This window comes from Eupeodes corollae, chromosome 2, assembly GCF_945859685.1.
Source record: "Eupeodes corollae chromosome 2, idEupCoro1.1, whole genome shotgun sequence".
NCBI lineage: Eukaryota > Metazoa > Arthropoda > Insecta > Diptera > Syrphidae > Eupeodes > Eupeodes corollae.
Window position 1 is genome coordinate 8,153,795 of NC_079148.1, and position 14,061 is coordinate 8,167,855.

Here is a 14,061-nt window from a genome sequence, read left to right on the forward strand (position 1 = left end):
CTCCACTAATAAATTACGGTTGTTTACATCAAGCACATCCTCCCATCCATCATAATTTTCCGAGCTCGGAAAGACGAAAGTGGGAGTATTGCCTCTGTTACGAATGGTCATATTATTTTCAATAATAAAATCAAAAGGTGACTCACCTCGTTCATTGATCACAGAACTTCCCCAAAGGGAATGCCGAGCATTTGCGTCGCCTCCGATCAGAAGGTTTGCCTTTTTGATGTTAGCTTCGGTGATTTGGAGGTGATGGTGCATTATGGACAGAGTAAAAAGAGGCCATCAGCAAACCCTGTGTATTCTTGTCTTCAAATCTGACAACTGTCAGATCGGAAGTGCTAAAATTTGAACATAAAAAACCTTTTAAATGTTTCTTAGCTAAAATACAAGTTCTGGGATTACCTTGGTCTTGATCTGCGGTTTTATAAAAGAGGTCGTATTGGTTGTCTTATAATCCTCGCACCTTGAGGCCGTTTATCCACGGTTTTTGGATAACGCCAATGTCGAAGTTTCCCTCACTAAGGAAAACTCTCAGATTATCTGAAGCGCACTTAGAGTGTTCAGATTAATCTGGATGACCTACAGCGCGTTTTTTAATTATTTTTAGCTGCAGAGCTGGGGCCCGGCAACTCGCTGGGGATCTCGACTCCGCTTATAACATGGTCGTCCTCGACATTGTCATCAGCTTTGTCGGTGTCTGTTCCCTGACTCTGCAGAATTTTAATTTTGGCATTCCTTATGACAAAACTAAGTTTGTATTCGGCTTTTTTGAGAGCCCCTAGACTCTCCTCGCTAATCCTCAGAAGGTAAGAGGCGCTGGTCTTCTGCGGTTCTTCTGCTTAAACTAAAGCCCAATCGTGCATGGGGACCAGCGGATTTTGCCTCTGAAGACCGCGGATCAGGTCCTGTCCGCTTGGCTTTATGCTCATGAGCGGCAACCCGTTGTCGCTGCCTTGGGTTGTCTAGGGATGTGCTTAGCTGGGATAAGCTTGAGCTTTAAGCCCTCCTAGTCATTGCTAACCTTAGCAATGCTTTCACTAAAGAAATCCCTAGAAAACCTGTCCGCATACTTAATTACCCTATGCCCCCTGAGCATCTCGCCAGAGTCAAAACTAGGGTAGGGGCCCTCACTGTTTGTTATAGTGTATGAAAACACCATCTCAGAGAGTTTGCTCTCGATAGAGTTCCACGCGTTCAGCAGACCTTTGCTGTTTGTGGAGAGCTCATCCACAACTGCTACGTGGAGGTCATCCCTGACAAGCAGAAGGTCGTGCTTTCACTGGCTTTGTCCGGTCGTCAAGCTTGCTCTTTTTCTGAGACGTGCAGATCTCTACCTGAGATCTGTTTCGCTTAACGGCCTTTTCTCGGCTGGCCAGAAGATTGTTGTATTCATCAACAACCTTCTGGTACTTTATTTTATCTTGGGCGTCCCTCTCATGAATCACTCCGGTCTCTTCATTTTTGGCAATCTTGGCAAGAATGTGAGTGGCCAATTTAAAGCGGTTCCTGAGAAGAGCGCCTTCTGATTGTTTTTTGGTTCCCCGAGTTGCACTGCTACTCAAGGGTTTCGGTTTTGTATACGGTTAAGGCTGTGGTGTTGGGTTGCTCCCAAGTGCTGGAACTACCAGCGCTAAATGAGCTCCCCTTCAAAGTCTCCTGGCTGGAGGCCAAGAGTTCATCCTCCAAGTCTGTGGAGGGTTCTACGTTCGTCTTGTCTATTTCGTCCATTTTTTTAAATTTTTTGTATTTTGGCCCCACGAGTAGGTCGGAACAAAGAGGTCAGCCCCGGCAGAGCCGATATATTGGGGTAAGGCAGAAAATAAGACGGACCCTGCCAAGGCATCCGAATGAGCTCATTAGCGACTGGTTTGCCCCCCAGCCTTTCATTCTTCGGCACGGATTATGTAAGACGCTCACACCACCACTGAAATTAGGGACCCCGTATCTTTGGTCAAATTGCATTGCTTAAGCTTGCTACTATTAAGGAGTAGGAAACTTCAGCAATTCAACCTGACCTTTGCTGATCTCCATCTTGACAACGTACAAGACAGCTGTGGTGATCATTACCGCCCGGCACCCACTGGGAGGGTTTGAAAGGAGGATTTTTGCCAGGCATTCATTTTTATACTATCACCAAATAATTGTATGGATGATATTAATGGTATTGGTTTGATTAAAAGTATAATTTGTTTGCAATTAGTTTTCTTTTGCATTTCAATTAGTTTTGACGTACATAGATGAAAATGTATTTCCTTTTCATCAAGGTAATAATCAATACAAATTACCCCCAGTTGTTTTTTTAAATAAAACCTTAATCATTTTTATATTTTCCATCTAAAATGATGACTAAGTTAATTATCTTTCTTTCTTCAAGTGTAGGACTACTTAAGTACTTTTATCCATACATAAATAAATTGATATAAAAACAAAATTAACTTTATTGCATGGCGTTAGTACTTTAAAAAGCTTGTTTAATATAAGAAGAATACTTAGAATCAAGTTTATTTTTAAAAATAGCTTTGAAAACATTTCAAATTCTAAGAATTTATGAATATATGACTTTTAACGATTCAATGAGAAAACATGTTTTAATAATTTATTTATACATATGTAATTACTTTTTACGTGAATACTTTTATTTTTATAGAAACTTTGTTTTCTGCCATAAATTCGAATTCTGTTTATGTCACTGTTTTAATTATTTATTCTTTTTATCTTCTTTATTTTCAGATTATTCCACTTAAAAGTCTTCAAAAGAAATAATTTATTATGGCTACTAATAATTTTGACAAGCTACGGCTATTATTATGGAAGGATTGGATCTTACAATGGAACCATAAATTACAACTAATCGTTGAACTTTTACTACCCGCCATTTTCTCGTTACTATTGGTGTTAATTCGATCTTTATCAGAACCTTTTGTACGAGAATCTATATCTTACAATACCTCACTTCCCATCAACAATCTTGATCCTTTAAGGTAAGTTGTTTTTTTGTTGTTTGTTTAATTTAAAAACAATAAAAAAGTATAATTATTATATTTCGTAGCAAAATAAATTGTAGAAAATCGACGAATTAAACTCTGTCAAGTTTATTTACAAACGTCAAAAGCGTTACTTTGGAGTATTGACTCCAACAATTAAAAACTGACATTTGAAACTGCGGAATGACATATAAGTCAATGATAAATTGTGTTCAAATTGTGTTTACCATAATGTTAATGTTAATGCTCACTTGGAGTCTCTCGCAACTAATTAATAGTAACGAACTAGCTTTAATTTCTAGATCCAATAGAATAGCGAGTATAAAGGAGATGAATTTGACAAGCAGTTTTTGTTGTCAGCTTTCTACATCATTTGCCAGTCACTTTTGACCTTACCAAAGTCATTGAGTAAAGAGTAAAAAGGAGAATAATTTGGCTAAAAGGTTATTGTTGTTAACTCTCTTTAGTGATTACTCGCTTGTTTAGTTTTGTAGGTTTGATCTATCACATCTATTTTTTTCAAAATTAATAGATTAATGAGTAAAAAGGAGAATAATATGAAAAGTAATTTTTGTTGTCAACTCTCTACAGTGATAACTCGTTTGCCTAGTTTTGGGGTAAACTATACATTTTAAAATTAAATTGCTTCGTCTTTTAGCATTTCCAAGCTTTTGAAATTTAATTTTGACGTTTCCAAAGTAAATTGTGTAACGAGTAGAAAGAAGAATAATTTGACAAGCAGTTTTTGTTGTCAACTCTTTATGGTGATTAATTGCTTGAATGGTTGAAGTTATCTGTCAGCATTTTCAAGCTGTCACTTTCGACATTTCCAAAGCCAATAGAGTAACCATCAGAAAGGGGAATAATTTGACAAGGAGGTTTTGGTTGTCAACTCTCTGCAGTGATAACTCGTGTAAATGGTTTTGGGGTAAATAACACAATTGAATCACATCAATTGTCATAGCACTGCCACTTTTGACGTTTTCAAAGGCAATAGGGAAACGATTTCAAAGGAGAAATAGTTGACGAACTGTTTTTTGTTGACAACTCGTTGCAGTGATTACTCGAAATTCTGACTTTATGAACATGTCTTAGGCAGTTTTTAGCTAGACAAAACGTTTCTAAAAAACAATACTTAGATGCAAACTGTTAATTTTTGTTTGGGTAGGGTTGCCAACAGCTCCAGCACAAGTAGATAATGTAGATAATGATTCAAATTTTTAATTTTAATTAATTTAATTAATTTTAATTTTTTATTTTGTATTCGTTGCAGAACTCATCTAATTAATAGTAATGTTACATTCCATTTGGCCTACTCCCCAAACACAAATTTGGTTTTCGATAACATCGTGAAGGAAGCAGCATTAAGTTTAAACCTCAGTTACAGTGGCTATGCGAATTCACGTTATCTACAAGATGCCATGATTAGGGAAAGTTTTTTTAGTGGCATAGAATTTGATGATTCATTGGCAAATGTAACAAAACTTCCAATGCACTTAAACTATCGTATTCGTTTTCCAAGTGAACTACGAACTATGTATTGGTATACGACTTCCGTTAGTTCTTGGCTAACAAACAGTCTTTATTTGCCTGGTATGGATTCACCTGGACCAAGAAATTATTATGATGAAGATGGTGGAGTTCCGGTTGGTTATTTAAGAGAAGGTTTCCTAGCTGTGCAGAACGCTGTCTCAAGGGCTTTTATGAGACAATTAAATCCAAAGTCCTATCTTCGTTTGCCAGAAATTTATCTTCAAAGATATCCTTATCCGGAATATACAATTGATCATTTGATTGATGTTATTGGCATCTTGCTGCCACTTGTAATATTTATGAGTTACATGTACTCATCTACATGGTTGATAAAGGTACAATACAAAAAGTCAACAAATGACAGTAATTTACTCACTCAATTTGACAGTTCATCACAGCAGAAAAGGAGAAACAACTCAAGGAGGTGATGAAGATGATGGGTTTGGAAAATTGGTTACATTGGACAGGTTGGTTTCTGCAGGGATTTTTTGAAATGGGAACCTCAACTCTTCTAATTGTCATCATTTTAACGGTAAATTCTGACATTACAAAATTTGTTAATATTTTAATGAATTGGGAACATTTAATTTTTATGTACAGAACAAATGGACTGAGCACCAACCAGTACTTATAAACAGTTCTTTTACAGCGGTTCTATTTTTCTTCTTGGTTTACACGGCAACGACAGTGACATTCTGTCTAATGGTGGCAACATTTTTCTCCAAAGCGAATACAGCGGCATCTGTCAGCAGCATTATATGGTTTGTCAGTTTTATACCTCACCTGTATTTCATGTCAAACGAATATGATGTTGCTCCCGCTATGAAACTAGGCTGGTCCTTGCTCTGCAACACTGCTATGGGTCTTGGAATCCACATAATTGTTGGCCTTGAATCGAATGGATATGGCTTCCAGTGGTCTGATATGTTTGCACGTGTCAGACCTGATGATCCCGTTACAATGGCTCATGTTTTGGCAGTAATGGTGTTTTCATGCTTCATGAATTTGATAATATGCTTGTACATAGAGCAAATTTATCCAGGTGAATTTGGAGTGCCGAAAAAATGGTATTTTCCGTTTACCAAGAACTTCTGGTGTGGAGACCACGAGTACTTTGAATATGAAGACTCACACAGCGGCGCATGGCGGATAAATACAGAATCATTTGAAGCCGAGCCAATCGGCAAACGTATTGGCTTGGAAGTGAAGAGTTTGAGCAAGTCGTTTGGCCAATCGAAAGCAGTGAAGGGAGTTTCTATGAATATGTATGAAGATCAAATCACAGTTTTATTGGGTCATAACGGTGCTGGTAAGACCACAACAATCTCTATGCTAACTGGAATGTTTCCGCCCACATCAGGAACGGCTATTTTGAATGGATGTGACATTAGAACTGACATTAATGGTGCTCGTGCGTCATTAGGTGTTTGTCCACAGCATAATATTTTGTTCGACGAACTAACGGTTAAGCAACATTTGATTTTCTACAGCCGTTTGAAGGGTCTCAAAGGGGATGCATTAGAGCAGGAGGTAACCAATTACATGAGAAAAATCGAGTTGGAGAACAAAGCAAATGTGGCTTCTTCCGAACTGTCAGGAGGTATGAAGAGAAAGCTGTCGGTTTGCGCAGCTTTTTGTGGCGGTAGTAAAGTCGTTTTGTGCGACGAACCAAGTTCGGGTATGGACCCGGCTGCCAGGAGGCAACTGTGGGATCTACTACAGGCTGAGAAAGCCGGACGAACAGTTTTGCTGACAACACATTTCATGGATGAAGCTGATGTCTTAGGAGATCGAATTGCAATTATGTCCGCTGGAGAGCTAAAATGCATGGGAACACCATTTTTCCTGAAGAAAGTTTTTGGCAGTGGATATTTATTGGTGAGTTATTAAGAACTATGCAATTCACAAATAGGTCTAAACATATGCATTCTTTTCTTTTTCTTTAAGGTTTGTGTCAAGAAAAATAACTGCATGACTTCCAAAGTGACGCAACTTCTTAGAAAATACATACCGGATTTGAAACCAGAATCTGACATTGGAGCTGAGCTGTCATATCAACTACCTGACAGATATTCATCTCATTTCGAAGATATGTTCCTTGCTCTTGAAACAAAATCCGATGAACTGCAACTAAATGGCTATGGCATTTCTATAACATCCCTGGAAGAAGTCTTTATGAAAGTTGGTGCTGAAAAGGAGGAAAAAACAAATGTCAATAATGACAATGACATTAACAATAGATACCTAATGGACGATGGAATAAGTGAATCATTGAGTGATAAGCATCTTCTGCGAGGATTGAGCCTAACTGTGAACCAATGGCAGGCAATGATGATGAAAAAGTTCTTGTTTTCTTTGCGAAATAAGTTGCGATTTTTAGTGCAAAATTGTTTGCCAATATTATTTATAACTTCGATCCTAAGTGATGGTTCAACGAAGTCTCTTTCTGAATTAAGTCCAATGACAATTCAGCTCAATCAATATCCAGAAACAGTGACAGTTCTGCAAACAACTTCAAATGTCAAAGTGAATTCGGTAGAATGGGATATCGCTCAGAATTACAAAAATCTAGTATATTCGTATGGATGGCCTCATCTACTCCGGGATATCAAAAGCGAATCTTTCGTTGATTATATTTTGAAATTGGGAAAGACTCAACAGCCCGAAGTCAATTCTAAATTCTTAACTGCAGCAACAGTTGATGAAAATAAAATTACAGCATGGTTAAATAATCAGCCATTGCATACAGCTCCGTTGACAGTTAATTTAATTCACAATGCTATGGCAAGGTAAATGTTTAAATGTCAAAAACCCTTAAAAACTATGGCCAATAACAATTATTTCTTTCATTTAGAACACTTGAACCAAAGTCTTCTATATCCGTCACAAATGCACCACTGCCCTTTGGATGGCACGAATCACCAAGGGTTAATTTTTCCCAATCCAGTGAAGTGCTTGGCGTGCAAATATCAATGGTTATTTGTTTTTGCATGTGTATTGTAAGTGCTTTCTATGTTATATTCGTTATTAAGGAACGTGAAAGTCGAGCAAAATTGTTGCAATTTGTAAGCGGAGTTAAAGTTTTCACATTTTGGTTGACACATCTTCTGTGGGATTATTTGACATTGATGATAACTTCGATTATTATTATAATAATACTTGCATACTTTCAAAAAGAAGGATTTTCAACTTTTGCCGAATTAGGTAAGATAATGTTTGCAAAGGTTTATGAGTGTTTGCTTAAAGAATTTGAACTGACCTTTTAGAAAGCATACAAAAATTGACAGCTAATATACACTTAAAGTTAACGAAGAGCTTATTAATGTAATCGACCTTTGACAGTTGATTTTTTATAACTGTCATTTTCAGATAAGAGTAATATTTAATTAAAATTGACAGTTGAATATAGAAATTTAAAATTGTCAGTGGATTAAGTGGACAATTACACGCAGTTTATTCAAAATTCTGAAAATCTTTACGCAACAGTCAAAATTCAAAATTTTTCTAACTTTAAAATCACTTTCTTGCAATACGGACAATTGATAGAAACAAAATATTCTGACACTTGACACATGATGACATTTGACACAACGTGTATCGATGACAGGTACAATACGGCTAGGTTCTTACCATGCAACTTTTTAGAAACAAAAATCAATTCTTATAATGAATTGTTTAGGGCTTGCATTAGTTTACTTAGAACCTTCTTCAAAACTTATAAATTGTATTCTTTCTTTTTCCAGGTCGAAATTTCGCAGTGCTTTTACTTTTTGGGTTCTCAGCTTTACCATTTACCTACCTCTTATCATATTTCTTTAAAGAAACATCAACCGGTCTTTCTAGACTCTCTGCTATCAATTTAGTACTGGGTATGTAAAAATTGATCTTATTTTTAAAAGTGATCAATTTCGATCTGAAAAGAATCAATCTTTTTTTTCTGTTGATAGGTGTTGTCCTTTTTACTTTTATCTTTATTATGCGTCAAATGAATAAGGCCGACAAGTACGAGATATACTGCCTTGTGTTTCCTCATTTTTCTTTGATCCAAGGAGTTTAAAAACTCAACGATAATAATATCCAAAGGAGGCATTGTGATATTTCAAATAATGAAAACGATTGTTTGTCGAGTATGAAAACCATCAGATGACAGTAATCTGCTACTTTTAGTAACTTTAAAATTTTTTTCTTTTCAGAATTGCAGCCATATTTTGGCTGGAAATATCCCGGAATACTTCGTGAAGTCATAAGCTTAATTGCTTCAGGTCTTTTATATTTTGTCATCCTTCTTCTGAAAGATTATCGTTTCTTTGATCCAATTTTGTATAAGTTCAATGAGACATTAAGGTGAGTTTTTGAGTGAATTCAAGATCAAAAAAACAGTTAACAGGCATATTTTTCACTTCCATAGAAAACCGCCAGTGTTGTTAAGAGGCGGAAATATCGATGAAGATGTCGAAGAAGAGAAAAAACGAGTGGAAAATATGTCGTTTTCAGAAATTTCTTCACAAAATTTGATCCTGGATAAGTTTTCAAAGTTTTACGGTGGTTTTCTAGCTGTCAACCAGATTTCCATTGGAGTCAAAGAGTGAGAATTCTCATTGATCATTGCCTGAAGTCAAATGAATAAAACTTTGACACTTCTGTTTTTTAGATCGGAATGTTTTGGACTGCTTGGTGTGAACGGTGCCGGAAAAACAACAACTTTCAAGATCCTTACAGGTGACGAACGAATTTTCGTAGGTGAAGCCTACGTTAAAGGGTTGAGTTTGAAAACAAAAATGCGAAAGGTGGACCAAGAGATTGGTTATTGTCCACAATTCGATGCGCTGTTCGATGATCTCACCGGTCAGGAAACTCTAAAATTGTTTGGTTTGCTTCGAGGTATTCCGGCGAATAGAATTGCGGCGGTTTCATTGGAGCTTGCCAAGTCTTTCGGTTTCACCCAACACTACCAGAAACCTGTGCGGGCCTACAGTGGTGGTAATAAACGAAAACTTAGTACAGCTGTGGCAATCATGGGAGGACCCTCGGTGTTGTATCTTGACGAACCAACAACCGGAATGGATCCGGCTGCACGTCGTCAATTGTGGAATGTTCTATGCAAGTTCCGTGACTCGGGAAAGACAATAATATTGACCTCACACAGTATGGAAGAATGTGAGGCGTTATGTACCCGATTGGCAATTATGGTGAATGGTGAGTTTAAGTGCTTGGGTTCAACACAGCACTTGAAGAACAGATTCAGCAAGGGTTTGATTTTGAAGTTTAAAATGAGGAAAATCCCCGACAATATGCCAATGGATCTGATAGAAGAAGACGTTCAAAATGTCACAGATTTCATAACGAAAGAATTTCCTGAAGCTAAATTACAGTAAGTTCAATATTCAAAATCCTAACAATTAAAATGTTTACGTTTTTTTTTTTCAATTTCAAAAAGGGAACGTTTTCAACGAATTTTGACATTTTACATTCCATTGTCGAGTATTTCTTGGTCAAGAGTATTCGGACTAATGGAGCGAAATAAGGAAGTTCTAAGCATTGAGGACTATTCTATAAGCCAGACAACTTTGGAGGAAATTTTCCTACAATTTGCTGAGGCTCAGCGAAATGATCCAAGGGATCATAAGAAAAAGTGTCCATATTTACCATGTTAAGAATTTAATTCATATTCTTTTGTATTTTTTTAAACTTACCTGATAACTTTTATGATACAAATTTAAGCGTCCAAAGTTAATTTTAATGCAATTTTTCTATTTTTAATTTATATTATTATAAATAATATTATTGTATACAGGAAAATATTATAATTTTACAAAATATTTCAAAAAATGTCTACGATTTATCCTATCTGCTTGACGCAGTATAAATATGAACTTTTTATAAACATTTTCTCTCAAATAAACAAAACAACGTATTCATTTTATTTATTAAAACTTCGTAATTAAATATATGTATGAATTTAATTCAAGTGACTTAAGTAAGTAAGCCTACAGTAAAAAAGTATTATACCTACTATAAAAAAAGTGTTTCAAAAACGCAAACAGAAGCTTGAAATGCTTTAAAAAATAAAATGTGACTTTTTGTTAAGTGTTTAAAAATTGGTGTTTTATTTTAAAAGTAAGAATTTAAGATTTAGAAATGAAAGTTAAATTATAAGGAATATTTTGAATATTAAAACTATACTTCGTATTTCAAAAACTTTAAAAATTGAGTGATAACATTATGAATTCAGAAGCGGAAAAGTTCGTCTGTTTTTTTTTGCTCTTAAAGAAATTTTTGTTGACACAGAGGACACAAGCGTCCAAAGGTTTTTCTCAACTGTCTATTAACTCCTACTTTCACCTCCCCGCGGTGAACATCGGGTGCCTAGTACCTTAACTGGAGATTGGGTTCTAACCCCAGGACAACGAACCTCGGATCTGTACGTGAAATGTTAGGTCCCTTAACAGATTACGTGCAGCCGAACAACTAGCCATCCAAGAAGTGCGATGGGATGGACCGGGTAAATGCAAACTAAAAGACTGCGATATCTACTACGGCGACTGCTACCGAGAACAAAGACAGCGTCTATTTGGGTGTGGATTTGATGTTGGAACTAGGCTCAGGCAAAAAGTCTTGAGTTTCAACAGTGCGAGCGAGCGCATCACGACAATCCGCATCAAGGCTAAATTCGGCAACATAAGCCTAATTTGCGCGCATGCCCCAACAGAGGAGAAAGATGAAGACACCAAAGACATATTCTTCGAGCTCTTGGACAAGACATATGAACAGTGCCCTGGCTATGACATTAAAATTGTCTTAGGAGATTTTAACGCCAAGCTAAGAAGAGAAGACATCTTTGGCGGCACAATCGGGAGATACAGCATGCACGACACCACGTCGGACAACGGATTCATGCTGATCAATTTCGCTGCAGGGCGAGATGTTCTGGTAGCATCGCTGCCGAACTATTCAAAGCAGCAGGCGATGACTTGATAGGGAGCATGCACCAACTCATCTGCAAAATATGGTCGGAAGAAAACATGCCCGATGAGTGGAATCTCAGCATATAGTGTGCCCGATACACAAGAAAGGGGACCCTCTAAATTGCGCCAACTACAGAGGCATCAGTCTCCTTAACATTGCGTATAAGATCCTCTCTGCCGTATTATGTGAACGTCTGAAGCCATTCGTCAACAACCTGATAGGTCCTTATCAGTGTGGCTTTAAACCAGGAAAGTCTACTATCGACCAAATATTCACACTACGGCAGATCTTGGAAAAAACCCCGGAGCTTCAAATCGATACCCACCATCTCTTTATCGATTTTAAAGCCGCGTATGACAGCATCTATAGGGAAGAGCTCTACCGAGCAATGTCTGGTTTTGACATCCCTGTCAAATTTATCTGTTTGTGCAGAGTGACGATTGAGAATGCACGCTGCTCTATCAAGGTCGGAAAAGATCTCACTGATGCATTTGATATTAAAAAAGGTTTTAGAAAAGGCGATGCACTGTCATGCGACTTCTTCAACATCGTTCTGGAAAGAATTGTGCAAAACTCAACCGTCAACACTAGAGGAACAATCTTTCAAAGGTCCATCCAGATCCAACTACTCGGATACGCAGATGATATTGACATAATTGGAAGATCAAAGCTTAATGTCAGTAGAGCGTTTTTGAGCATTGCGACGGAAGCGAAGAAGATTAGTTTAGTGGTCAATGTGGGCAACACCAAGTATATGCTGTCATCAAAAAAGCAACGACGTCTTGGACAAAACGTCACAATGGACAGCTATAACTTTGAGGTAGTTAAGGACTATGTAAACCTACAGACAACGACACTAGCGCTGAAATCAAACGAAGGATAACTCTTGCAAACCGCTGCTTCCATCGACTTAGAAGGGCATTGAGAAGTAAAGGCCTATCTCGATTATCTAAAATCAAATAAGACACTCATCATCCCGGTTCTTATTTATGGCGCTGAGGCCAGGATCCTGTCAAAGAAAGATGAGAACGTTTTAGGATGCTTAGAGAAAATTCTTGGGGTGATTTTTGGTCCCGTATGCTTAGATGGAATATGGAGGAGAAGATATAACGACGAACTGTACGGGCTGTACAGCGACTTTGACCTAGCTAGCAGAATTAAAGTCCAACGGCTTAGATGGCTGGGTCATGTAGAGTGAATGGACATCAACGCTCCAGCCCGGAAGGTCTTCAAATCCAATCCCGAGGGAGGGCGCAGTGGAGGAAGACCGTGACTCAGGTGGCGCACTGGAGACAGCTAGCTAGGGACCGAGCTGGCTGGAGACGCATGTTGGTTGAGGCTCAGGTCCGCCCCGGACCGTAGTGTTACCTTAAGTAAGTAAGAAAAGAAAGTTCTGTTAGAGGCAAAGCACTTTAAGTTGGCAAAACTATTTATACTGGCGACCATTTTGTCAGCTGTTAGTGTATTATTTTTAGCTTGTTTGACATTTGAGTAGGCGTCATTGACGTCTGAACACGGCTTCCAAATTGTGCACATTTGTTTTGAAAATCAAAGTTCTGTTTTAAGCTCACTTTGGGTTAAATGGATACGTCAATAAACATAACTTTAATGATGACATACATCATGTTTATGTTAAGAAAAATTGACTTTTAGGTGTTCTTCAAAAGCAATGCTTACGCGAACGATTCAATACACTGTTTTATATTTCACTTACCTTACTAGACGTTCTACTCCGTTTCGTTACCTTTCGTCAATCATGTAGGTACATAAATGTGATTCAAATGATTCGAACTGACGTTAATGTCGAATTTGAAATGAATTTCAACTCAATTCTAGGTTTACATGTTGCCAATTATTAGTAAGGTTTTCCATGGGTAAAATAAATCAATTTATTCTTGATCTAGATTTAAAAAAAAAATATACTGTTTTTGAATTCCATGGGAAAAATTAATTGATTTACTTTTGATTTTAGATCAAATCTGGATTTTTGCACCACCAATACTATTAAATTGTTTTTAAATGTTTAGATGTAAATTTGACAAATTTAACGCACTCGTTAATGCGTACACAAAGTTTTATTTATAAAATGATAAAATAAAAACAATTCCAATTGTGTTCCATAGGTTAGGTTAGGTTAGGTTATAGTGGCTGTCCAAGATGGAACGGACACACTTAGGCCAGTTTAATGGCCCATTGTGATACCACATGAATCTTGAGGCTTCCTCCTAAGCTCAATGGAACCAGTTAGAGTCCCTTTCGAAACGTGAGAGGCTGATTATCCCGATAAGATTTAGATCGTTTAGATCGTTAAAGAAGAATTCTCCTAGGTAATTCTTGCGTTTTCGAGCTAGAGCAGGGCATGTGCAGAGAAGATGAAGAACCGTTTCTTCCTCTTCCTCGTCCATACAGCTTCTGCAAAAGTCATTTGAGAATACGCCTAGTCTCATGGCGTGTTTTCCTATAGACAGTGTCCGGTTATGACACCTATTATCGAGCTTATATGCGATCTGCTTAGAGAGAGCAAGCATCTTGAACGTTTTAAATCCAGTGTTGGCCAATGTTTTTTGTGGCTTGA

At 37.3% G+C, this 14,061-nt stretch overlaps 1 protein-coding gene across 1 annotated transcript in view; it reads left to right on the top strand.

Annotated features, from left to right (window-relative positions):
* The window catches only part of LOC129944056 (phospholipid-transporting ATPase ABCA1-like), a 32,622-nt gene extending 22,004 nt beyond the window's left edge, over positions 1-10,618 (top strand). The window contains 12 exon segments of the mRNA XM_056053215.1: positions 2,734-2,984; positions 4,261-4,855; positions 4,909-5,052; positions 5,121-6,398; positions 6,468-7,309; positions 7,375-7,724; positions 8,264-8,389; positions 8,468-8,647; positions 8,714-8,864; positions 8,929-9,105; positions 9,172-9,891; positions 9,958-10,618. Of these exon segments, the coding sequence (XP_055909190.1) occupies positions 2,773-2,984; positions 4,261-4,855; positions 4,909-5,052; positions 5,121-6,398; positions 6,468-7,309; positions 7,375-7,724; positions 8,264-8,389; positions 8,468-8,647; positions 8,714-8,864; positions 8,929-9,105; positions 9,172-9,891; positions 9,958-10,174 (4,992 nt within the window). The 5' untranslated portion in view covers positions 2,734-2,772 and the 3' untranslated portion in view covers positions 10,175-10,618.
* The last annotated feature ends 3,443 nt before the right edge of the window (positions 10,619-14,061 follow it).